The sequence below is a fragment of the Macaca nemestrina genome, chromosome 10 (assembly GCF_043159975.1).
Source record: "Macaca nemestrina isolate mMacNem1 chromosome 10, mMacNem.hap1, whole genome shotgun sequence".
NCBI lineage: Eukaryota > Metazoa > Chordata > Mammalia > Primates > Cercopithecidae > Macaca > Macaca nemestrina.
Window position 1 is genome coordinate 65,184,146 of NC_092134.1, and position 26,272 is coordinate 65,210,417.

Consider the following 26,272-nt stretch of genomic DNA (forward strand, 5'->3'; position numbering starts at 1 on the left):
TGAGGCATCTATGCCAGCTGTGGTAGGGAGAACTGGACAACTCTCTTGAGACACAGAGCATCCGCCTTCATGACCCAGCCTTCCTTGAGTGTGTCTCCCAGGCCTGACTTTAGCCTAAAGAATAAGGCACAAAGAGGCTACCGAGGTCATGAGGGCAGGCTTTATCCTTCACAACATGAGGAAGTGGGCGGTTTGCCCCTCCTTCTCCCTTGGTCCCACATGTACTCTCTTTCTTCTTTCTTGACACCCTTTCAATAATTCTCCCAACCTCGGTTTCTAAAGTGAGGGGGATATTTTCTATATGCCTCCTCCCCACGTTCTGCTTGAATAATCATGTAATTTATGTGAAGTTTTGTAGGGTAGCCCTATTCTTACTTCCTATTCTTTTTATTTTACCCCAGGCCATCCCCAGGTCAAATATAAATTGGTGTTGTGTGTGTGTGTGTGTGTGTGTGCGTTAGAGAGAGAGGAAGTAAGACAGAGAGAGAGAGAGAGAAACAGTGGTATTTACTGGAATTACAGAAAGAAGCCAGGAAAATCTGACCTGTTCTTGTCTTCTGCCCTAATGGAACTGGCCATCTAGTCCGGGAGATAGAAAAGTACCCTGGGCATTTTAATTCAGATTTACATGACCATGATAGGAGCAAGCACAAGGTCCTATGTGCTTTAGTTAGGAAGTGGTATAGTTTTACGGATTCCAGCAAAGTGTTTTGTTTTTTTTGAGATGGAGTCTCTCTCCATTGCCTAGGCTGGAGTGTGGTAGCGTGATCTTGGTTCACTGCAACCTCCATCTCCTGGGTTCAAGCGATTCTCCTTCCTCAGCCTCCCAAGTAGCTGGGATTACAGGCACCTGCCACCATGCCCAGCTAATTTTTGTATTTTTAGTAGAGATGGAGTTTCACCATGTTGCCCAGGCTGGTCTCCAACTCCTGACCTCAAGTGATCTGCCTGCCTCGGCCTCCCAAAGTGCTCGGATTACAGGAGTGAGCCACTGCGCCCGGCCCAGAAGTCTCCTTTAATGACCAAGTATATCCCTTGCCTGGATCCCTAATAGCCAAAATCCAGCAAGTAGAGATGCATTTAACTTGACACTTCACTCTGAGATAGCATGGTGAATGGAAAAAGCCCTGTATTCGTCCTGGGTTTGTCATTTTATGGCCATGTGACTTGGAGAAAGTTATTTCATCTTTCTGAGTCTCATATTTCTTATCGGTAGAATTGGAATAACAGAGTTTGATGGGTTACTATGAAGATGAAATGAGATAAAATCTAGGGGAACAGCTTGAAAATTATGGATGTATTAGTTTTATGGTTTCTAACAGTGTGAATATAAAACAGACTGGGGTAGAAGGTGGAGGCTGAGAGAAGAAGGAGAGAGACAAGGGGGAGTGAAAGAAGGTAGAAAGGAAGAGATGAAGGTCCCCAAGGCATGCTTGCTCCAAGGTAGTTTTGTTGTTGTTTTTCTGTCTTATTATTATTTTTTTTTTCCGAGACAGGGTCTCACTCTGTCGCCCAGGCTGGAGTGCAGTGGTATGATCTTGGCTCACTGCCACCTCTGCATCCTGGGCTCAAGCAATCCTCCCACCCCAGCCTCCTGAGTAACTGGGACTACAGGAGTGAGCCATCACACCCAGTTAATTTTTTTGTATTTTTTGTAGAGACAGGATCTCACCATGTTGCCCAGGCTGGTCTCGATCTCCTGAGCTCAAGCAATCTGCCCGCCTTGGCCTTCCAAAGTGCTGGGATTACAGACATGAGCCACTGCGGCTGGCTTCAAGGCAGTCCTAATTGCGGGTAATAGTTATTTAGAATGCAGACAATCGACCTTGGTTATAGCGGAGAAAAAGTAGGGAAGACTAGAAAGTGTGCGATGCAGCTGGTCATAGCTGTGACCATAGGTAAACCATCTCATTTTCTTCCAACAGAAAGTATAATGACATCACCTAACTTCTGTCTTTTTTTTTCAGTCCTGAAGAACTGAGGCAGTTCCAGAAAGCTCAGCAGGAGCATGTTTTCATAACTGGCTGAGAAGGGCCTGAAAATTTTTAAGTGGTGATAAGAACAAACCAGATTCAGAGAACAAGATGATGCCAAGCATGAAGAATTTTTACTCAACTCACAGAGAACCTGAAAAGAGACATTCTAGTGAGGCTGGAGGACTGGGAATTGGGAGAAGAGACCAATGGTGGGCTATTAGAGAGAGAGAGAGAGATCATGCCGAAAATCTTCCCCAAGCAAGAACATCTCTGGTCATTTCCTTGAGCTTTTTGGATAAAGTCTTACCTTGTAAAATTCAGCATAAATCACCTTTCCATGTTCCTCTCTCTGTGGGCAGTGTGTGGAGATGCGAGAAGCAGGCACTGAAGCCAAAGAAATCAGTTTTCGTTACTCACTGGCCTCCCTTGTTGTCTGAGTTTCTGATGAGGAATAGAAAATTTTTGGTCTTACTCAATGCATGATTTTGCTCAGGCTGTGTCGAGAAGTCATCAAAATAACTAGCTGAAAGCAAAAATCTTGGCCAACCCACTTATTGTTTTATTTTCACTAGCAGTTTTCTCAATTAGGTGCCTTAGCTGTCTCTATGAAAGCAAAGATCGATGAGCCACCCACTCCCTTTGTCTCTCCACAGACACCTTACGCTCTACCCCACAGTCACCCACCCCACACTCCCATTCTCATCCCTATTCTACTCCTTTCCATAGGGGAAGTAGTATTTGACCTCTGCTTCAGTTGGTTCCCGTGCCTATTATTTCAACTGGAATAGGGCAGGAGCAGTCACACCTGGGGACAGGATAGGACCTTTGGGCCACTGCTTCATTTCTCTTGGGCCCATGAATCAATGAAGAGGAGAAAGTCATTGAGAAGCATTTGGGCAACTGCAGTGGCAACAGCAGTTAGGTGATTCTGCCTGAGGTCTTTGAATATGGCTTAAATTTCCCTCAAAGTAGGCAGTTCTTATTCCATTTGTCTTTTTCTCCTAAGTGGCTGCACCTTTCTCAGGGACCTCCATGTGCCAGCTTTCCATTCTGGATATGCCAATTATTTGCCAGATCTTTCTGACTGATCACCAGTACTGTATGGGACTACTCTTTAAGAATCACTAGTCCTTAAAACATTTAAAAATAGTTGACTTTGTTTTCCCACTGAATTGCCTGAATGAAAGTTTTGAGAAAATATTTTGTCATAGTCTTAAACTAGCTTTCAGTGTACATCTTACCCACTGGTGGCTCAAGTGTTTTTGGATTACTGATCATTGTTATCATTGCTTCCTATCTCACTAATGGTACTAAATTACCCCCATCACTGGTGTCAGAAGCCTCCTAGCAGGTCTCACTGATGCCAATTTCTGCCTCCCCAATTCATAACTCTCTGGCTTACCTTGTTGCTTTTTGCAGGTTCCTTCCACGGTCAACTGCCCACAACAGGTCTCTATTGCCCTTCATATCAAGTGCAGACTATCTGGCTGGTATTCAAAGAAGCTCATAAGCTGTTTCCATCCTCCCTCCCTTCCCTTCTTTGCCATCACTTCACAACATGTACATTCCATTCTAATCCAAGGAGTCATTTCTTTATCTTGAACTAGTCCCATTTTCAAGTTTTATTTTTCTGCTGCTTCCTCTTCTTTGAAAGTCCTTCTTCCATTCTTTCAACTGGCCCAAGTACTAATAATATTTAAAATGTCACTCAAATCCAGCGTACTTCTTAAAGTCTTGAATGAGTTTTCAGTATCAACCATCTCTGTTGCAGTGATTGTAATTTCATTGTAAAGATGTTTTATTCATTTAAAGTTAATTCTTATTTGTGGGACAATAAATACTACATAGAATTGTTATTTTTCCTCTTTGAATAATTGTCATCTCTTCTATACTCTGAGTGTTCCAAGAGCAAGAAACATGTCTTTTTCATCTTGCATCCCTAGTGTCCAGCCCAGTTCCTGAGACATAGCATTTGAATTGAAACTGTTACAGTATGAATTGTATTCTGAAGTTCCTTGAGGACAGGGCTATGTCTCAGTCATTTTATATCCCCCAAAGCCAAAGACAGTACTAGGCCCATGGCAGATATTCAACAATCTTTATTGCATTGAGCATTCAGAATAGAAAAGTAGGAATTGTCATGCTTGTTAACATTAAAGAAGGACAGAGATTAAATCTAGAAGGTGAACGGTCAGTTCTAGGAATCAGCAAGTATGCCCTGGGTTTTGTCCATAAACAAAGAGGAGAGGCCTGAACAGATAGCAAAGGCCAACGCGGCCACTTCCTGGGAGGTACAGAACTGAGCAGAGGAAGGAAGACTTGAAAGTTATTACCCAAATTTGAGAAAATGGGGATAGGGTGATAATTGAAAAGATTTAACTGATTCTGAGGAATAATGACTTTAAGAACCTTTTCAGTAAATTACAAAATACATATCGAAAAGTGAATAAATCATAAATGCATAATTCAATAAATTTTCACCATATAAACACACCCATACAATAAGCCAGATAGAGAAAAACATTACCAGCATCCCTAAAGTCCCATTCCAGCATCTCAGCACCCCTTAAAGTAACTATTCTTCTGACTTCCAATGTAATAGAACAGTTTTGCCTATTTTTTGAATTTGATATGAAGGAAATGATATTACTTGTATTTTTCTATATTTGGTTTCTTTTGCTTGGCATTTTTTCGTGGGATTTATTCCTTTGCAGTTACATGTAGCAATATAATGTATACTGTTATTACTGTATAGTATTCCAATATATAACTATATTACATTTCATCCATTCTGAAGTTTTCAGTGTGGGGCAATTATGAATAATGCTGTCACGCATATTTCCATACATGTCTCTTGGTAAACAAGCTCATTTCTGTTGGGTATGTGGCTAGAAACTGAATAGCTGAATCACAGGGTATGTGTTTGTTCAGTCTTAGTAGATAATGCAGAACAATTTTCTAAAATGATTTTTCTAATTTATACTCTTTAGAGTAGCATATGACAGTTTCATTTTCTCTAAATGCTTGCCAACAATTGGTATTGTCTGTCTTTTTCATTTTAGTCATTCTGGTGGGTGTGTGGTTTTAATTTTGCATTTCCCTTTGCCTAGTAAAGTCAAACGCTTTTCATGTGTTTATTGGATCACTTTTGCAAAGTGCCTGTTCAAGCTTTTGTCCATTTTTTTTTCCTCCTGGGTGGTCTTTTTCTTATGGATTTGCAAGAACTCTTCATAAATTCTGGATTTGAGTCCTTTATTAGTTGTATTACAAATATCTTTCTGGGATTATTTTTGACAACAACTCACTCTAGTGGCTCCAAAAAATAGAGTTCAGTAGATGTTTATTGATTGAAAGAGGAAAAGATTCTACATAAAGAGATATTTCAAAGGAAGAAGCAAGAGGGTTTAGGACAGTTTGACCATACAGGATGAAGGCAAAGAGAGACTCATGCTAAGATTTTAAGTCAAGAACAAGACTCATTAATTCATTCAACAGATTTGACTTGTGCAAGGTAAAACATCTAGTTAAGTTGCAGAATCTCTATTTCCTGACTTGTGGTTCGCTCATTACTATTTCCATGTCTTTCTCTCAGTTGCTACGTATGTTGTTCATGAGGAAGCTCCTTGTGGTTAATAGCTGGTGTTTCCTGAACACTTACTATATTCCATGCCTGCTGAATGGTAGGAGCTTAGTAAATGGAATAGTCAGAGATATTTGCTGAAACAATCATTTGGTCATCTGTGCTTATAATTCATTCAGTTATCCAACTAGAACTTACTGAGGGTCTATGATGTGCCAAGGACTGTTCCAGGTATACAAACTCTTTGCTTTTATGGAGCTGATGTTACAGTGAATGAATGAATGAGAAAATGAAGGAATAAAGCACATTGCCCCCTTTCTCTCGTGCAGCACCTTGTGTGTAGCTTTTTGTCTCTGCTCCGTTTCCTAGGCAGACCTCACTCAGGTATTTCCTGTCATATTCATGCATTCACAAACTGTGCCTTTTAATGGATGATTCCTCTTGTCTATGACTATATTATGCATTGTAACGCTTTCCTTTTCCAGCCTGTTAAATATTCTAAGCACTATTTCTATTTGGTTCTTATATTTAATTGCTTGCCCCTGCCAACTCATTCGAGTACTTTTACTTTCTCTAAGGGCATGTTAATTAACTAATATGAGTACAGTTTAAATTCTAATTCTCTAATCAACATTTACATACTTTTAATCTTTTCTTTTAAAAGCAAGTCCATTTCAGATTAATCCTGAGGTTACTGCAATATAATTAATGCTGACTATTTTTGTATTTTTTTAAAAGTAAGAAATGTGGAGCCAAGATTCCTTATTTGGCAAAATATTCCAACAGCAACAAAGCAGATATTTGTTAAACAGGTTGAAATACTATTATCTTCATTTACTTGATTGTAAGAATATGAAAGTAATAACAAGGTTGCACCTCTTTTGCAACAGGCTACATTTCAGATCTGCCCTAATTCGGAGTGACATCTTGTCTAACTAACCCAAATGTGGGATAATTTACCCTATTTATAGTACAAATGCAGCTGCTGAATTAGAACAGTGACAAAGAAAAGGAAAAAGAGGCATTCTCTCAGGATTGACATTTGTGATATTTTAAAACCAAATCACCTAGGCTTTGGAACTGTGTTTGGACAGGCAATACCAATTGTTGGCAAGCATTTATAGAAAATGAAACTCTCATATGCTACTCTAAAGAGTATAAATTGGAAAAACCATTTTAGAAAACTGTTCTGCATTATCTACTACGACTGAACAAATGCATACCCTGTGATTCATATTTTTAAAAGTTTAACAGGGTCGTGAAGGGATAGAAAATGTTCAGTTTACTTGGCCCACAATGTTCCCATCAGAGCCTGAGCGGATCTGGTAAGACAACACCAAGAATCACAGAGTTTTGAATATGAATTTTCAAAAGTTACGTTTTAAAATAATATGTAGCCTCTGCAAAATGATTGTGAAAAATGTTAGTAACTCTAAAACTGATTAGAGAACTGGGATAAAATATTCACTGATACTAGTAAATTAATTGTGTTTTGAATTTCTGGTGACAGAAGCAAGTGTGGGTTATGACTCTTCACACCTGTTTACTTGTCAAAACAAAAAATGAAAAGAGAGATTGGGATGTACCTGTGACCTTCAAAAAATCTATGACAGTAGACGGCAGATGTTAGGAAGCTAATATCAAGTTCTGTTTACATTAGAGTAGTGAAGAATTTCCATAAATGTTGCTTTCTTCTGTCTTTTAAGTTGATTTCAGTACTTAGCATCAGTAGGGAGAAAAACACACTCGTTTACATTATGACACCTTCCTGTGGATAGAGTCTTCTCTTTAAGATGAGGTATAATACTGACTGAGAAGACTCGGTCTCCAGGAAGAAGGGAAAGGTGGCTATGGTTGACAAGTGTCTTTGTGGGCAGATTGTGGCAGGTGAGGTGGGACTGGTAGGAAGTTATTCTGGGCACCACCAGGGTTACCTTAGAGCAGAAGTGGGAAGTAAATGCAGTTTATGTTTGAAAACCCCAGTCTTTAGCTTTTGTTCTTTGCTGTACCTCTAACCTCTTCTCCTCGCTGGCTGTGAATCACTTACTCTTCGTGTTCTCAGGAGATGAGTAATTGAATAGTCCCTTTCTCCAAGCCAACTTGGTACTTATTCACACCAAGGTAAATGTGACTAATAACAGCTTCGCATCTTACTTCTCCCATAAACTAGGAATTAAATCTCATACACAAGACCTCAGTGGAAAAAATTTGGAAAGACTATCAAAAGGGTATAAAAGAAGGTCTTTGGCAGAGACGTGGTCGATGCTCTTGGATGTAATGAGTTCACATTATAAAGATGTTAATTCTCCTTAAACTGGTCTTTACGTTAAATAAAAACCTAGTAAAAATTTCTGCTGTATTTTTCCAGGAACTTGACGAATTTATCACAAGCTTTATATAAAATATATATGAAAAGTCCGCGAATAGCTAAGTCAGCCCTGAAAAAGTAGAGCAAAGAAGGTAAAATATCCTGTTCAGTTATAAAGACACTCTTCAGTAATATAATCATGTGAAACTGGCTTAAGAACAAAAAGAAAAATAAATAAACCAATGGAACAAAAAAGAGGACTCAGATATAGTATTTCTATGTATGGGAAATTCACATATGATAAAAGACTCATGGTTTAGTGGACTATCTTGGGAAAACTGGCTCACTATGTGGAGGAGAATAAAACTGAATTTCTTACCTTTCATCATGTACAAATATGCATTAAAGACCTGATTGTGAAAGGTTAAGCCATAGAATAAACAGAAGACGAGATAGAAGAATGTCTTTGTGACCTTGGGAGGGAGAGAGGCTTTCCAAACAAACCTTGAAAAGTACAAATCATATAATTATAAATAATGTCTTAGATGACATCCAAATTAAGTTTTGCTGTTCAACAAAGGCCAAATAAACCAAGTGAATAGATAGATAAAAAATTGGGAGGAGGCCCGGTGTGGTAGCTCATGCCTGTAATCCAGCACTTTGGGAGGCTGAGGTGGATGGATCACTTGAGGTCAGGAATTCGAGACCAGCCTGGCCAGTAAGATGAAACACTGTCTCTACTAAAAAATTAGCTGGGCATGGTGGCTGATGCCTGTAATCCCAGCTACTCGGCAGGCTGAGGCAGGAGAGTCGTTTGAACCCAGGAGTTGGAGGTTGCAGTGAGCCGAGATTGCAGCACCGCACTCCAGCCTGGGTGACAGAGCAAAACTCCATCTCAAAAAAAAAAAAAAAAAAAAAAAAAAAAAGGAGGAGAGTTTGTTTTGGCTACAACCAAAAATATACAGGGAACTCTTACAAATCAACAACAGAAAAAGAGCAATGACTAATGTAAGTAACTGATGTATAAAAGGTGGAAACCCGAGTGGCTACAAGTATATGAAAAAAATGCAAATTAAAACAGTAATGAGATATATACCATTTTAAACCTCCAAAGCCTGGCCAAGTTAAAGCTGGATAATACCAAGTGTGGAGGGGGATTTAAGGAGGCAGAGGAAGCTTTATTTGCTGGTGTGAGAGTAGATTAACACTGTCTTTCTGGAGAGCAATCTGGCAATATTTAGTAAATGCTAATAAACTTATCCTTATGACCTAGAGGACATACTTCAAAAATTATGTCAAAAATACTCTCAAAAATACCATAAAAATGACTTGGATGAGGGTGTTTAGAGCTACAGTGTCTGTGGTCTGGGCAATTGGAGGCAGTTCAGGTACCCACCATTGGAGAATGAATACGCAAATTGTGGTGGGTACGCACTCTGGAATGTCACGTTGCAAGCAGAGGCTACATGCAGAAACATGGACGGATGGTAAGACCATCACGCTCAGTGAAAAGGTAAGAAAGAGAGCCATTCCTGTAAAATAAAAATACCTACACACACTAAACGATACTTCTTTTTGCACAGGGATACGTCAATATTCAGAAATACATGTGAAACATTAGAGCCATGACCTATGGCAATGGTAGAGATGCCGGTAAGTGTTCAGTGGGGAGGGAAGGAGAAGATGAGGGCAGAATCACACCCACGCACGTGTGCACACACACACACACACAGAAACTTGTATGGAACAATGATCATGTGCATTGGACTGAGGAATATGATGAGTACAAATCTTTTCACCTGTGATACCAAAAGTCTTCTTTCTTCTAGGGAGATTTGTGTCTTAAAGAATGCATTTCCAGTCATGGATTTTCAAGCATGAGTCAATGAGTTTGGAAATTATTTTATGTATGTGGTCAATGAATATTTATTTTGCCGCTATATGCCAAGCACTATTCTAGGTGCTAGGCACAGTATAGTGAATGAGACAGCCAAAGCCTGCTTGTGGTTGAGGATTCTGATTAGTCCTTCTTGGCATTAGATCAAGTAAATTGTCACATATTCCAAATCAACCATGTGTATGGTCTGTCTGGGACCTGGGAGGTGGGCATTGGGGTTGCTCTTCATCTGCAGTGGCTTTGGGAGAGACTTGAAAATTCACAAGGAAATGACTGCAGAAAAGGCCCATTATAATCTGAAAATATTTAGCATACATATGTCTTTGGTTGTTGTTTTCACAGGAGCACCTTTTTGTTATATCCACAATCTCTTCTTTTTTTTTTTTTTTGAGACAGAATCTTGCTTCGTTACCCAGATTATAGCGCAGTGGGGCGATCTTGTCTCACTGCAACCTCAGTCTCCCGGGTTCAAGCGATTCTCCCACCTCAACCTCCAGAGTAGCTGGGACTACAGGCGCACCAACATGCCCGGCTAATTTTTGTATTTTCAGTAGAGACAGGGTTTCACCATGTTGACCAGACTGGTCTCAAACTCCTGACCTCAGGAGATCTGCCCGCCTCAGCCTCCCAAAGTGCTGGGATTACAGGCAGGAGCCCCGCGCCCAGCCTCACAATCTCTTCTAACAGCAAATATTTCTGAGACTCCTAGTATGACTGTTCAGAAACCCCCATACAACACCAGAGCAGATTTTCCCTTTAGTGAGTTTTAGTTAAACTCACTGAAACTTAAGATCTAGGCTCCATTAACACTATCTTATTGATGCTTGGTCCATCAGGGACATACAATGAATAAGAGGCACGCTGCTGCTCTTAAAGACGGCTTTGCAATTTTCTGGCATTCTCTTTCTGTTTCACAGTGATTTATTTTCCATTCAGGAACAATAAGCTGGTAAGCAGGACTGGGTCAAACACCAACTTTAGAAATATCATAAAGGCAGTCAATATGCTTATATTGAGTCCTTCCTATGTGTGTAGCACTGTTCTAAGTGTTGGAGTTACAAAGACGAAAGACACAGAGACTCTTCCCTTGAAATCACGTAATTCAACAATGTCAAAACTTATTTTCCCATGGAAACAAAATTATGTATGCTGGTCAGTTTCCCAGGCAAACCAACAAAAGCCTATTTAATCCATGAATAGCTTAAATCTAGTGCTAATAGAATTATACAGAGTTCTGGGCAAAAGTGGCCCTATATAATAGGAAATTGAATAAGGAAGGTTTCATCATCTTTTCTCGGGCTCATGGTCAACCCAAGGAAACATTTGGAACATACTTATTTTTTTTTCAATTTAACAAAAGTTATCTCATTTTTATTTGACAAATAAGAATTGTATATACAGTATTTATGTTACACAGTATGATCTTTTAAAAATTACTTATTTTTTAAATTGACGTTATCATTGTACATATTTATGGAGTATATTTTGATATTTTGATATAAGTGTATGCTGTATAATGACATAATTAGGTTAGTATATCCATCACCTCATGCATTTATCATTACTTTGTGGTGAGAATCTTCAAAAGCTATTTTGAAAAATACGATATTTTCCTGTTAAATATAGTCATTCTACTGTGTAATAGAACACCGAAATTATTCCTCCTAATTGTGTCTTTGTACCCGTTGACCAACCTCTCCCCATCCCGCTTTCCCCACTTACTTCCCCAGTCTCTGGTAACCACTGTTATATTCTCTGCTTCTATATCAACTTTTTTTTTTTTTTTTAGATTCCACATATGAGTGAGATAATGCAGTATTTGTTTTTCTGCATCTGATTTATTTCACTTAACATGATGTCCTTCAGGTTCATCCATGTTATTGCAAATGACAGGATTTCATTTCTTTTATGGCTTAATACTATTCCATTGTGTATATATACCACATTTTCTTTATCCATTCATCCATCTGTGGATACTTAGGTTGATTTCATGTATGTTTTGATATATGCATATATTGTGGAATGGCTAAAGTGAGCGAATTAACATATATGCATTACCTCACATACTTGGAATTTTTTTTTTTTTTTTTTTTGTAATGAGAACATTTACAATCTATGCTCTTTGTGATTTTTAAGCATAACATATATTGTTCTTAACTATTGTTGCCACGATGGACAATAGAGCTCTTCAACGTATTCCTCTTCTTTAACTGAAATGTTGTATCCTTTGGGTAACATCTCCCCAACTCGCTGCCCCTTGCCCACCCAGCCCCTGGCAACCACCATTCTACTCTTTCTTTCTATGAGTTCAAGTGTTTTAGATTCCACATGCAAGTGTGATCATGTGGTGTTATTTACTCCCACTAATCTTCCTTTTTGCTTCTTTCTCCTCTGGCCACCTTCACAAATGCTCAGTGTCCTCAGGTGGTTCCAACTCTTCCCAGTGGCACTTTGCTGAGGTCTGTGCCATCTCAAAAAGTGGTCTAGGTTTTACAATTATTTACGTCCCTTCTCCCAGTTCTTCAACACTCCTGATCTTAACTAGTTGTGAGGAGAAAAATCTGATCATACAAATTTGCACTAATTCACATTCCTTCCCTCAGCAATAGGTACTTGCATTTTGATAGTTGCACTTGCTTCCTTCTCTTGCTTTGCGGGAGAATTTCCAGTCTAGTTTTAGGTGTATTTTTAAATAATTTAAAGGTAATGTGGAACCTCTATATTCCTATATTCCCTTCCTCAGACATCCATGTATGTGTGCATATATATGTGTGTGTATATATAGTATATATACACATATATATTGTGTATATACACAATATATATGTGTATATGCAATATATACACATATATATTGTGTATATACACACATATATGTGTATATGCAATATATACACATACAATATATACATATATACACACATATGTAATTGTTATAAGGTTATTTGGAAATATTATGTTGAGACCTGTGTGAAGTTTAGAATTAGGTAAAATTTTAACTATATCCATGGTATTCTTTTCTTTTAAACAAAGTTTACATGTTAAGAAAAATGGTGATCAGATTGTTCAGCATTAGTATTTACAAACTTAAGTGGACATTGATTATAATTCAATTAATACAATTTTAAGATACATTTGCTTCTGCCTTGTTAGGACCACTTAAAAATAGTCCCAGAAAGGGAAGAAAACAATAACTAGATTAGCCAAGACTGTTATTTTTGAAACAGAAGTCTGGTTTAGAATTCAGCATTTTAAAAAGGAGATAAAATTATTTTAATAATGGAATGATCTGTAAGCTGTCATTACCATTTACTTTAAAGCAGAGGATATAGGACACGGGTCCTTTTTTTCTGATCACCTCCAATGAGATAAGAATCTATAAAGCGGGTAGGAAAATGAGTCCGTGACCAAAATGCTTACTCAGCCACTATAGGAGATCAAAAAATTTTATACTAAATCTGAACTCTACTAAGACAAAACAATTGTTTTCTTTGAAAAATATGTAGGGTTTAGAAAATTTCTGGGATTTGTCTGTAAAATACCCCCTGGGCTCTAATAGTGACGTTTTAGGGAAACACTTACATCTCAAGGTGGGAAGAATAGAGGTGGTGTTTTGTGGGCTCCTGTGGTGGTTAGGTCGTTCTCAGAAGACAGTACTGGAAATTAGATAATTGCTGATGTCACATTTTGCACAATTAAAAAAAAGTCGGTATCCTGGGGGCTATAAAAGCAGCCGCTTCTACCTTCCCCATCACAAGCAGAATCTTCAGAACAGGTAAGCGTTTCGGCAAACTTGGTACAATTGGTTAGTTTGATGAAATACTTCTTGACTAATTTTGTTCCTTCACGTTGTTTTCGACCAGGTTCTCCGTCCCCAGTCACCAATTGCTCGAGTAAGAGTTGTCTGCAATGGCCGCCCTGCAGAAATCTGTGAGCCCTTTCCTTATGGGGACTCTGGCCACCAGCTGCCTCCTTCTCTTGGCCCTCTGGGTGCAGGGAGGAGCAGCTGCGCCCGTCAGCTCCCACTGCAGGCTTGACAAGTCCAACTTCCAGCAGCCCTATATCACCAACCGCACCTTCATGCTGGCTAAGGAGGTATGCATCTCAATGCTGCGCTTTCTCATTGGATCTACTTGGAACCCAAATAGTTCTTGCACTTTTCTTCAGAGCACCTCTAAGAGCTTTAGGAACCCATTGTTTATCCCTGCTGGCAGATAAATTTTCTGTTTTTTCAGAGACTCTTTGGGAATCTGGCCGGTTTTTTTTTTGACTTGAACTCCTTCCTTCCATTTTGGTCTTTATGATACATGTGATGAATTTTCCCATTCATGTTTTAAACTCGGCCATTCAGTAACCCATCTGATGATTTTTTTTTTCCTTTATGCCTTTGTGTGTTGTCCTAAACTTATGCACACATCTGAATTCTGTTTCTAGTCTTTATGGGGTTGCTCTGGGGAGAGGGGATGGGGCACATGTCTACGTACAGATTTTTTTTCTATCTGCTCAATGTCCAGGCACTTAGTCTTTTCTTCTCTTCCAGGCTAGCTCGGCTGATAACAACACAGACGTTCGTCTCATTGGGGAAAAACTGTTCCGCGGAGTCAGTGTAAGCTACAGTTGTGACGAACAGGGCCGTGTGCCGTCCATGGGTACTTGGATTGGTGGTAATGATGATTTAGGACTTATCCCTTATGACCCTTGCTGTTTCCCTTCCACCTGTAGATGAGTGAGCGCTGCTATCTGATGAAGCAGGTGCTGAACTTCACCCTTGAAGAAGTGCTGCTCCCTCAATCGGATAGGTTCCAGCCTTATATGCAGGAGGTGGTGCCCTTCCTGGCCAGGCTCAGCAACAGTCTAAGCACATGTGTAAGTTCAGCTCTCAGCCTATGCCCATCTACCCCTCCTTCCCTCCTTCTTCCACAGAGACCCCCTTACCCCGATTCTCTCTTCTCCCCTCTACCCCTAAGCTAGCAGGAAGAAGCATCTTGGCAGCAGTATTATCAGGAGTCATTTAGGATCACAGAGTGTTTGTTTTTGCTTTTGATTGAGTCACATCTTGAGTTTATAGTGGTGAAGGGGGTCTGGAACTTAAGTGTATAGAAGCCGCATTGGTTTGTCTCTGGAAAAAAGGCAACTCAGTTTGTGTAAGGTGAGAAAGGTGTTGGGAAAAACATCTAGATGTGGAAATGGATCCACTGAGTCTAAGTTGTTGAGGGGAGGGGATGGCATGGAGAGAAAGTAGAAGACAAAGTGGGAAATGGGAAGGCTTAGTGTCAGCGGTGTGTCGGCAGACTGTTGCCCTGCTGATGTCATGGGAAGTGACAAAATCGGAGGCGTGTGAACTTGATGCCGCTGAACATATGAAACTACAAAAAAAAGTTTGAGTGTAGTGGGCCCAGTCAAAGGCCCTAGGACTTACTGAAGAGGGCTTAATTTTCACATGAGATGTTTTATGTACATTTCTTGTTCTGAGCATGCTGTTTTGTGGAGGTATGATTGAGGTTTTATTCCTTACAGAATTTGCATAAACCACTCCGCTGTTTCCACAAACGCAAACCTCAGTAGGATTTCCCAAAGATGAAGAGAGGTCTCTTGTAAGGGAAGTGACTGGATTCTGGTGTCCAAGGGAATTCAAGAGCTCAGGAAATCTAGGTCACCGTTGAAATCTAGGTCATTGTGGGCAAAATTACTAAGAGTTTTAATTCCAGGTGAATTGTACCGTACCTCCACGGGTGTGGAGGTTCATGAAGTTTCAGCACAACATTAAGATAGTTATTCTTGTTTTTGTTTTATAGCACATTGAAGGTGATGACCTGCATATCCAGAAGAATGTCCAAAAGCTGAAGGACACAGTGAAAAAGGTAGGACTGATAACTGTCAATGCTAAGTCATGCAATAGGAGAGACAAATGCTGTTTTTCTCTCCTTTCTTTCTTCCCACCACTTTGTGATTTTTCACTTGATTCTCCTACCACCAGGGTGATTACTTTGGTGTCTGTGTCTGCAGAGATATCTATATATCTAGAAGACAGTTTCCAAATTTTGCAACTTGTAGAATTCTAGAACTGGCTGGAATCTTAGGTTGTCCGGTCACATTACCTCACCTTCTGGGGAAGGCAAGTGGCAGAGACAGGGCTGAATACAGGTCTCCCGAATCCCAAGCTAACACTTTTCCCGGCAGTGATACAGATTAGTTTCATTAATTCTTAGGGAAATTTCAGATTCCTATTGACTCATGTAATCTGAAGAAGCACTTGTTTAAAAACAGAAAAGTGCCTATGGGCAAATTTATTTGAAGTCATTTTTGAAGGCATTCATGCATTGCTTTGAAACTTGGAGGAATAAACTCAGAACAACAATAAAAGAGCTGGACTTGCATATAGGGCTAATTTCTGGAGTAATCGATGCTTATTTTTAATTATCATAATATCTAACAACTATTGATTTTAGTTTAAAATCAAGAGCAGATAACACCTGATCTCTTTTATACAAGTTCAAATAGACTAAAAATGTTAGTAAGAGATTTATTATAGTTAAATGGAAGTCTGAATTGGTAAGCCTTTTTTTCTTCCTCTCTCCCTTCAAGACCTTCCATTCTAGTTTCTTCCTTCATTCCCTCAATAAACCCCTAGTGAGCATTTATCCACGGTGGGCTGGTGTACATTTCTATAGTGAATGATACCATCATGTGCCCTATTTGGTGAAAAGAACAACAATGGAAGACTTAGACTAACAATAGTGACTCACCCCAAAACCAGAGGAATGATTAGGAGCAGTGAAAGTGATGTTCTTACAAGCAGGTTCAAGTAAATACTCAGAAACATGAAGGCTCCAGTTGATGGAATTTTCAGTAATAAGCTTAACCTTAATTCCCCCTTTTTTCCTCTTGACTTTTTAAAAAAGCATTTCTTCCTGAGCATCATTTAATGAACGTGACTGTTTCTTCCTTTGATAATTGAAGGCTTTGTAGTTTTATATTGTGAAGCTCAGTTCTCTTGTTATGGAACTATTATCTAGACATGGAGGGCTGAATGTTAGCATGTCACAGACAAGACGTGCTTTACACATCTTGCTTAAAAAGTTCCTGATTTCAGCTTGCTTGTTGTCTTTAGAAAAGTGAAGTGTGAGAGAGGAAAATCTCATGGTGATCTGGGTGATTTTCAAGGCCTTTAATCCATTTTGAAAGAATCAATTTCCTATTTGCAATGATTTGCCACATGGAAGAGTGATTATGCTTTTTTGCTGGTACCTTCAGAAAGTACAGGCGGGAGAGGAATGTTGTTCAGAGAAAGATCAACAGGAGGAGAAACTGCCAGAGCTGTCTGAAATAGGGTGGTCTCGGGAGGCATTAATTCCCTCTCGCTGGGGGTAAAAGCAGAGCACAGGCTGGTAGTAAAATGCATGACAGACAGTAGGGGAAGATAAACTTTAAAATTCTTTATAGTCTTGGAGTCTTTGAGATAGAAAAGCATATCTTTTTGGCTTTATGTCAAAAGAAGTATGGAAAGGTGAAAGGGCGGAAGAAAGCAGGAAAAGAAAGAACAATGTACTGTATAGAGGATAATGGTGACAAGGTTTTTCTTGAAATAATGCAAATATGATAGATTAGAGGAATTTCAATAGGGAATGCTTTTCACTTGAATTTGGGTTTCCTCTTCCATTAAGTTTGGGAGCCTCATCTGCATTTGACTTGGAGGGAGAAAGAATGAATGTTAGGACCTGTATCTGGTTTTCTATTAACTAAAGCAAGTGGAAAAGACTTATTTGACATTTTTCCCACAAAAGTGAAAACTTGTCTTTTACTCTTTGTCAAAATGGTGGAAACAGAAAAAAACTCAATGTATTGGTAAATATATGGTTTGAAGTCTTCCGAGCTGAGATGTTTTAAATCAGGAGTGTCCAATCATTTGGCTTCCCTGGGCCACCTTGAAAGAATTGTCTTGGGACACACATAAAATCCACTAACACTAACAATAGCTGATGAGCTAAAAAAAAAAAAAAAAAAAAGGCCATGCATAAATCTCATAATGTTTTTAGAAAGTTTATGAATTTGTGCTACGGTGCATTCAAAGCTGTCCTGGGCCACGTGCAGCCCGTGGGTTGTGGGTTGGACAAGCTCTTTATAAGCCATCTGTCATAGATAGTTTTGGAGTTGCAAAACAGGCCAAGGCATAATGGGTGGCACTCAGGATCCCCCAGACCCCAGCCTCACTTCAGTCTGCTTGCTCTGGTTAAGAAGGGGTGGTCAACCCTCTGCCCAGCTTTTAAACAGCTTCATTAGTGTGAGGTGCACCTGAAATTGATGCCTGCTGGTGGCCTCTCAGTCCAGAGAGCTGTCATTTTAAGCTCTTTGGCAAATCATACAATACTCTTGCTAAAGGGGTATTACGATGAATGTTTTACAAATGCTTAAAACTCGGTTTCTGTCTCCATCAACCTAATCTTGCAATTTCTAATTTGTTCACTTTAGAAAACATGGCATAAATGCTCAAATACTTTTGCATTCTTATTTTCACAGCTTGGAGAGAGTGGAGAGATCAAAGCAATTGGAGAACTGGATTTGCTGTTTATGTCTCTGAGAAATGCCTGCATTTGACCAGAACAAAGCTGAAAAACGAATAACTAACCCTTTTTCCCTGATAGAAATAACAGTTAGATCCCACAAAGCGATTTTTTTTAACCAAAAAGAAGATGGGAAGCCAAACTCCATCATGATGGGTGGATTCCAAATGAACTCCTGCTTTAGTTACAAAGGAAACCAATGCCACTTTTGTTTGTAAGATCAGAAGGTAGACTTTCTAAGTATAGACATTTATTGATAACATTTTATTGTAACTGGTGTTCTATACACAGAAAATAATTTATTTTTTAAACAATTGTCTTTTTCCGTAAAGAAGATTACTTCCCATTCCTTTAGGGGAAAAAATCCCTAAATAACTTCATGTTTCCATAATTAGTACTTCATATTTATAAATGTATTTATTATTATTATTATAAGAATGCATCTTATTTATATCATTTTATTAATATGAATTTATTTATAGAAACATTATTTGATATTGCTACTTGATATTTATGATAATAATTATAGAGCTATAACATGTTTATTTGACCTCAATAAACACTTGAATATCCTGTCTTGTGGCTTTGTGATTTTTCTCCTTTACTATCATCATCATCATCATCATCATCATCATTGTCATGTTACCATTCCCATAACTTTATTCTTTGTTTTTTTTTTTGTTTTTTGTTTTTTTTTTTTTTTTGAGACGGAGTCTCGCTCTGTCGCCCAGGCTGGAGTGCAGTGGCCGGATCTCAGCTCACTGCAAGCTCCGCCTCCGGGGTTTACGCCATTCTCCTGCCTCAGCCTCCCAAGTAGCTGGGACTACAGGCGCCCGCCACCTCGCCCGGCTGGTTTTTTTTTTTTGTATTTTTTAGTAGAGACGGGGTTTCACCTTGTTAGCCAGGATGGTCTCGATCTCCTGACCTCGTGATCCACCCGTCTCGGCCTCCCAAAGTGCTGGGATTACAGGCTTGAGCCACCGCGCCCGGCCACTTTATTCTTGACTCTAAGAAAATGAGGTAGCTATTAGTATTATTCCAATTCTACAAATGAGAAAGCTGCATTAGAGACACGTTAAGAAACATTTTATAACTATAAGTAGTTGACCCTTATTGAGCCAGGTCTATCTGATTTCAAGGCTCTCTGCTATAGTGCCTATATTGGTTTATTAGGTTGACTCAGCATGTACCTTTGAAAAGAAAAAAGGTAAGAAATTGAAAAGAACTTATCATAAGTCATTTATGGATAAAAGAAAGGAGTGATGATGCTGGAGAGAAATACATGTCGCCTCTATTGCTATGGATAAACTGTTTTAGTTCTAGTTCAGGCCTACTGAAAGGTGCACTCTCCAGTCTCCCTGAAAGTGAGACACTAAAGGAACAGGAAAGCTGTGTTTTGGGGAGTCTTTCCTACTAGTAAATTTAGCACTGATAGGGAAGTCTCATAGGTGGAAGATGGGCAAGATACTATGAAACACACAGAGAGAGGGAAAGGGTTTCATCTTCAAAATTTGTACAATGCTATAGAGAAGAGAGAGAAGAGGTAGAGATAAAGGTTGGATTTGTTCTACCAAGAAGAATGGACAAAAGATGCCAGCAATGAAGAGCTGTTCCTGGGGGAAGGGCTTTGAAAGATCGTGTAGGTCTTTTCATACAAGGTCAAAGTCAATTGATAGGAAGTAAGTCGTCATCTGCTAAGGTATTTTCTTCTCCAAGCAATCAGGAACCAACTTTGCAGGTCACTTGCCAGTTGTTGGCCAAGTTCCTGCAGGATTAGGTCCAGCCTGGTGGTGAGAGGGGAGCACATAGAATAAATTCCCAGCAGGCCTTTGTCTATTCCTGGCAGTCAGCCCCTCTTTTGCTAACTTGCCCGTTGCACTCTTGCAACATATTTTCATACTTTCTCTAGTAAATCTGCCTTTCTTTACCCACAATGGTCTTGGTAAACTCTTTTACCACCTGTGCCACCAGCCTCAGATAGTTGTCGCTCACTCACAACATTTTGGTGGCCCGTATGGGGTGCTCTCTCTCCTTATGGGGATCTCTCTCCATACGGGGGCTCTCTCTCCTCATAGGGAACCCTCTTGCCTCTCTCTCTTTCCCAACTTGGAACCCTCAGTGGATAGCATTTAAGCACAGAGATAATTGTAGGTCTCTGGCCAGAGCTATACTCTGGTGGGCTGAAAGGTGTCCCCGTGGAAGCATCTAACTGCCATGACCGTTCGAGAGGCACCTAAGTTTGTTTTCTCTTTTCAATCTTTCAGCAGCCAGCTTCTAGTACCTCTCTGGCAATTGATGGTAACTGGCCAGGGCTGTTCTCTGGTGTTGCCTAAACGTCAGAGGGTGAACAGGGTTAGCTGCCTCTCCCATTAGGCAGGAAGGCTTTTTCCTCTCTTCTCTGCTCAGAAGTCCCTAATCCCTAAGTGTGGCATGACTGGTAGTGGAGGCTCATTCAGAGCGAATTCACACATGTTTTGGGTGACTCAGACCCTCTCTTTCTGATTCTGAATTCCCCCATGGAGTCAGCCAGCCATTCTGTTCCGATGTGGCTGAATCAGGCGAACTCAGCCTCAGAACAGTGAGTCTTCCCTTCCCTGGGCTGGCGCCAGGTCAAGTTCTTCCTTTACCTTTTTCCTCGTGTCTGGACTAATCATCCAGCTAAGGCCCCCGAGTGGCTGAGAGGTCTTTACTAATAGGTGGGATGCCCCTTTAGAAAGTGCACCCAAGTCCTTTGGTGGGTGCAGGTGGACCCTTTTCATCTTGGTGGGATGCCACAAGAGAAAATGCAGTTCAGTGTGAGGTTCCGTGATCCAGTGGTGAGTACTCGGGACTCTAAAAATGCAGTTCATGAGGCCCTGAGTGGTGTGTTTTCCAGTCCTATCCTGGGACAACCCCAGCTATTCTTTCACTCACGTCTAGGCTGCATTCTAAAGCATTAGAACAAACTTAACCCTCAGACTCTCAAAAAGAAGCGTCTAATTTTCTTGTTTAACACAGCGTGGCTCCTATGCAGGAAATCCTCCAATTAGCCTCCTTAGTCTTTATAACCAAAAGCAGAATAAAGATAACAAAACTAAGAATAAAGAAAAAGTCAGAGACAAGAGGCAGGCTTAACTGTTGGCTGCTTTATAAGCCCCCAGCCCCCTCCGAGTTGCCCTAAGCACTCTCCTCCAGATAACCACCACTGGGGCAGAAGAGCAGGCAAGAAGAAAGGCGAACTGCTCCAATGAAATAAAAGGAAAAAAGTCCTACACGGCTTGCGCCCTCTGCCACAAGCTCAGCCACTGAAAACGGGATTGCCCTGAGAGCCGAAGGCCCCTGGAACAAAATCCCAACTTCTAATGGCCTTAAGCTGAAGGGGCTCCCTGCTCTGGCTGGAACAGGTCACCTTAACTGGTGACTGGTGGAAGTGGGAGAAGTTCATCTCATACCCTGTAGGTCTGGGGTGCTAAGGCTTTCCCCGATGGAAGACAAGTGAAAGTGGTAGAGGTGCTGGCCCTGCACCACAGGCTCACAAGCCCGCTTGTAAAGCTTAACCTTTTCCTCTGCATTCTTTGCTTTTCTTTTTCTCTTTTTCTGTTCATTCTAGGGGTCTAGCCTTAAAAGGGAAAGACAGTTTCTAACGTCCTAACCCCTGATTTTGTCATTCTCTTTAAATCTCCAGCTGGTTACATATTATGGCCCATTTCTGTGCACATTTTAAACTAATGGGCAAATTACAACAGGAAAGCTTCAGAGCTCAAATGGTCAATCTGCACTATAGAATTCAGTAGAGTCTTCTAAAGCTCTCTGTCTTCCCCTCTTTTGTCAGCCTGCTTTAAATCTGCTGTTACTAAGCTGCTAGTGCTGAGATAAGACTCATTATTTGTGGTCTAACTAGAATATAAACATTGAAAACTCATTTAAAGAAAAAAGGTAAAAGAGGTTTTGTTAAACCAAGCAGCCTAGAATTTTTAAGCTCCCTAAAAGTTAATGAAAATAAATCCAACACCTCTTTTAAATGTTATTCTTAAAGCAGCTCTTTTTGTTCAATTTTACTATAAGCTCTCAGTGATTATCCATCTGCCTCCCTTGAGCAGCTTCATGCTCTTAATATTAATGCTTTTATAAGGGAAATAGTACAAAATTGCTGTTTGCAGGGAGACCTCCAAAACTACTACCCAGATGAAATTTCTTTTTTCTTTTTTTCTTTTTTGAGACGGAGTCTTGCTCTGTCACCTAGCCTGGAGCACAGTGGTGCAATCTCGGTCCACTGCAACCTCTGCCTCCCGGGTTCAAGCGATTCTCCCACCTCAGCCTCCTGAGTAGCTGGGACTACAGTCACTTGCCACCATGCCCGGCTAATTTTTGTATTTTTAATAGAATTGGGGTTTCACCATGTTGGCCAAGCTGGTCTTGAACTCCTGACCTCAAGTGATTGGCCTGCCTCAGCCTCCCAAAGTGCTGGGATTACAGGTGTCAGGCCCGAAGTTTCTTTATACTTGTCCTAGTAATGTTATTTACCCCTGAACCACAACATTGATGTGCTAAGATACTAGGCATTCATGTAACTGTTTTTCTTATACTCTTTGTAGCCCTTCTTCTTTTCTAAGTTTACCATATATTGTCATTTTCCTTAAATATGGCTCTGTTTTTTTATCATGACTAACTATTGCCTCAATGGCTGCAACCAGGCACACACTCTACCCAGTAATATTTCAGGTTACTAACATAACACACTGTAATAACTGCTAGATATGCCCACATAGGCAGATACTTGAGAATAACATTGCATTCCTAGCCGTCCCACTATCTATAGAAGAAATGGCTAACACACAAGCCCAATACTCGATACTCTGGATTTGACTACACTATGTACACGCACACCAAAAACACAGGTTTAGGAGGGGGACCTAGGCCAATTGATCTCTCATGGCAATTATCCACTGTGACCAAGTGAATAGGGAAGGTACCAGAAATGGCCTGTAAAGTGAGCCTTTGTATCAGAAACTCGTAAGGGCCTGGTCCTTTCCTAGGGGTTTTAACACAGCCCATTGTAATTACACCCTCAACTATAAAGAGACACACCAGGAATGGGAGCAGTATGATGACTGACGAGTTCACCGTGGACCTCCACAGGTTTTTTCTGTGGTGGGAAAACAACCAAGTTAATGCCAGCAAAATTTAAAATGATTCCTTTATGCCTATAAATAGCTTAGCAACTGGGATGGAATATAGAGGAATAGGGGTTGAAACTGGACAACTTCTTAACCTCACTAATACGGCTTTTCCTAGATTTTCCCTTAACCAATTAATATTTAGAAATCTTATCTGTCAGGCCCCATATTTACACAACAAACAAGTCAAACTTTTACTTCCTTATGTGTGGTTAACTACTTTTTCAGTCACTGCCCATTCACATTTAATCCCCGGGGACCATGAAATCCCCCCTATTTATGCAAATTATACTGGAATCCAAACTAATCACACCTATGCCTGGTTGCAAAGTCCCTCCCTGGGAGTTTCATTAGAAGGAATTGGGTTCTTCTTTTTATGTGCATCCAACATGTTTCTAGCCTTGCCTATTAAGTGGATGGGCACCTGCAGTACAGCTGCAGCCATACCTGCAGTGCATATATATAACTCCTCGAACTTCATAACCTCTGGCCAAGTTTCGAATTTGGTGTTCTTCCTAAGTGGAGCCCTCTAAAGGTCATCAAAGAAAGGAAACAAAAGTGGAACTTAACCTCCCACCATTTGGCATCCTTGCCACTGATAACCCCATTATGGAGAGAAATGGTCTAGAATATTCTATAGCCAGTGGACTCTTGGTTTGCAGGTATACCCATGCTGGTGCACAGCATTTGTAATCTCACCGATATGGTTTGGCTATGTCCCCACCAAAATCTCATCTTGAATTCCCTCATGTTGTGGGAGGGACCCAGTGGGAGGTAATTGAATCTTGGGGGCTGTTCTCATGATAGTAGAATAAGTCTCACAAGATCTGATGGTTTTAAAAAGAGGAGTTTCCCTGCAAAAGCTCTCTTCTCTTGTCTGCTGCCATGTGAGGCATGGCTTTCACCTTCTGACATGATTATGAGGCCTCCCCAGCCACATGGAGCTGTGAGTCCAATAAACCTCTTTCTTTTGTTAATTGCCCAGTCTCAGGTATGTCTTTATCAGAAGCAGGAAAACAGACCAATACACCCACCATCTTAGTCCAGCAATCTTGGAAACCTGAAGTCACAGCCACTGAGGCCTAGCAACAGGTCCTAATTTCATTGTCAGGAGTTGTCCTGCAGAATCAACATGCTTTAGATGTGCTTACCACCAAGCCAGGAGGCACTTGCGCACTGTGAAATGAAACCTGTTGCTTTTACATCAATACTTCAGGTCAAGTAGAAGAAAGTTTAAAAAAGATAAAAGAGAATATCAAAGTATCAGAGGGCCTTCAAAAAAGAGTTCCTCTATATATATATATATAGAAATAGTTGTACCTATATATATATATATATATATATAGAAATAGTTGTGCCTATATATATATATATATATAGGCACAACTATTTCTAAACTTCTTCAACTGGTTTGGCCAAGGGTTGCCCAACTTCTCCCCCCTATGATAATGTTCATATTAGTTTGTTTACTTGCACCACGTATTTTTAATGCAATATCTCACGTTGTGTCTTCTAGAATACAACAATCTCAAACCAAAATGTTGTTGCAGAGAGGGATATCAGCTCCTAAAAGAATTCCATGACTCTCCTTTGGATGCAACAGAACTAAATTTTAGGCTGCAAATGCGGTTTCCCCATAGTCTCACAGCAACCCTGCCCAATTTAAGTTTCAACTCAGGGATTTAGACCCATAGAACCTCCTAACTGACCAGCAATCCTAGGTAAGGCCAACTCTCCACTTCTGGAAGCAGTTGGAAGATGAGACCTTCACCCACATGCCAAAGAGCTGTCCTTCTTGCTCTGTTAGGGAGGGAATGTGGAGTCCCAGTTAGGGAAAAGGAGTTAGGCTGGTGGCACTGACAGAAAGCAAAAAGAGAAAGTAGATAAACTGTAAAGTCTGCTTTTCTTCGTGGTCCGGGACATACAGCCCTCCTGTGCCCAGTTTATCAGCAGACACCAGCGAGTTAGCTCCCTGCGGCGTTGGCGTTATCAGCACAGCACGCAGCACTGTTCAGCCCACATACCAGTCTACAAAATCCCCAGCAAGCCTTTGTTTTCCGGCAGCTAGCCCCTCTTTTACTAACTTGCCCATTGCACTCTTGCAACGTATTATCATACTTTCTCTAGTAAATCTGCCTTTCTTTACCTACAACTGTCTTGGTAAGTTATTTTACCACCTGCACCACAGGCCTCGGATAGTCACTGCTCACCCACAGCAGGTTCCAAATGCTGAGAGGCACCGATGTTCCCTTTCAGGGATGATAGAATTATATATATTTTTTTCTGTGATTACCTTAAGGAGTCTTTCCTTTTCCAAATGAGTCTCTGTGTAATGACTAGAGCAAAAGTTGATAGCGTACTTGTTTTTGGCCAGTCTTCTGGGAACTGAACCATAAGTGGAAGAACATTTACCCCTAAAATTGGAAGGTAAGAAACTGACTTTATATTCAGATACAATTCAGAAGTAGCTAGAGTCGACCTTGTTTTTTCCTTCCCTAACCCTGCACATTGAATGTGTCAGAAGTCCTATTTGCTCTAATTCCAAAATAATGGCTGAATCTGTTCACTTCTCATTCTGGCTAAAGCCCATCAATGCCACGATCATCTCTCCTCTAAATTACTGTAGTATTGCAGTTTCTAAAGTTCCTCCTACTGTCTGTTTTTAACTCAGGAGCCAAAGTAAACTTACAAATTAAAAACAGTAGATTGGGCACATCCTGGCTTCCCCTAAGGGCTTCCCTTCACAGTGAGAATGAAACTGAAAGTTCATATCATCACCCCACCTCTGCAATCT

The 26,272-nt window shown here is 40.3% G+C and overlaps 2 protein-coding genes and 1 long non-coding RNA gene across 9 annotated transcripts in view; 2 read left to right on the forward strand and 1 right to left on the reverse strand.

The window, feature by feature from the left end:
• The window catches only part of LOC105473410 (Mdm1 nuclear protein), a 66,695-nt gene extending 64,574 nt beyond the window's left edge, over positions 1 to 2,121 (forward strand). For 2 of the 6 annotated variants that reach the window (XM_071071471.1, XM_071071477.1), the window contains one exon: positions 1,339 to 1,442. In XM_071071471.1, coding sequence (XP_070927572.1) covers positions 1,339 to 1,362 — 24 coding nt within the window. In that variant the 3' untranslated portion in view covers positions 1,363 to 1,442. Of the gene's footprint in view, positions 1 to 1,338; positions 1,449 to 1,967 lie in introns of those variants that run through there. The other 4 variants (XM_071071475.1, XM_071071472.1, XM_071071473.1 and 1 more) reach the window with 4 other exon arrangements.
• LOC105473413 (uncharacterized) overlaps positions 1 to 26,272 on the reverse strand; it is a 50,286-nt gene that overhangs the window by 22,646 nt on the left and 1,368 nt on the right. For both annotated transcript variants that reach the window (XR_011609045.1, XR_982224.2), the window contains exons 3-4: positions 25,772 to 25,892; positions 2,284 to 2,417 (exon numbers count right to left, since the gene is read on the reverse strand). This is a non-coding gene — a long non-coding RNA (uncharacterized lncRNA). Of the gene's footprint in view, positions 1 to 2,283; positions 2,418 to 25,771; positions 25,893 to 26,272 lie in introns of those variants that run through there.
• LOC105473412 (interleukin 22) lies at positions 8,899 to 18,896 on the forward strand. The gene is made up of 6 exons (XM_071070687.1): positions 8,899 to 9,377; positions 13,625 to 13,856; positions 14,302 to 14,367; positions 14,484 to 14,627; positions 15,557 to 15,622; positions 18,279 to 18,896. The coding sequence occupies exons 2-6, from the start codon at positions 13,671 to 13,673 to the stop codon at positions 18,354 to 18,356; spliced, it is 540 nt and encodes a 179-aa protein (XP_070926788.1). The 5' UTR covers positions 8,899 to 9,377; positions 13,625 to 13,670; the 3' UTR covers positions 18,357 to 18,896.

What these genes read in the sequence shown, in the direction of transcription:
- LOC105473412 (XM_071070687.1), top strand. Translation starts at nt 13,671, where the DNA reads ATGGCCGCCCTGCAGAAATCTGTGAGCCCTTTCCTTATGGGGACTCTG. An exon ending in AACTGTTCCGCGGAGTCAGT is followed by an intron (nt 14,368 to 14,483) that starts GTAAGCTACAGT and finishes TTCCACCTGTAG; the next exon opens with ATGAGTGAGCGCTGCTATCT. An exon ending in GCAACAGTCTAAGCACATGT is followed by an intron (nt 14,628 to 15,556) that starts GTAAGTTCAGCT and finishes TTTGTTTTATAG; the next exon opens with CACATTGAAGGTGATGACCT.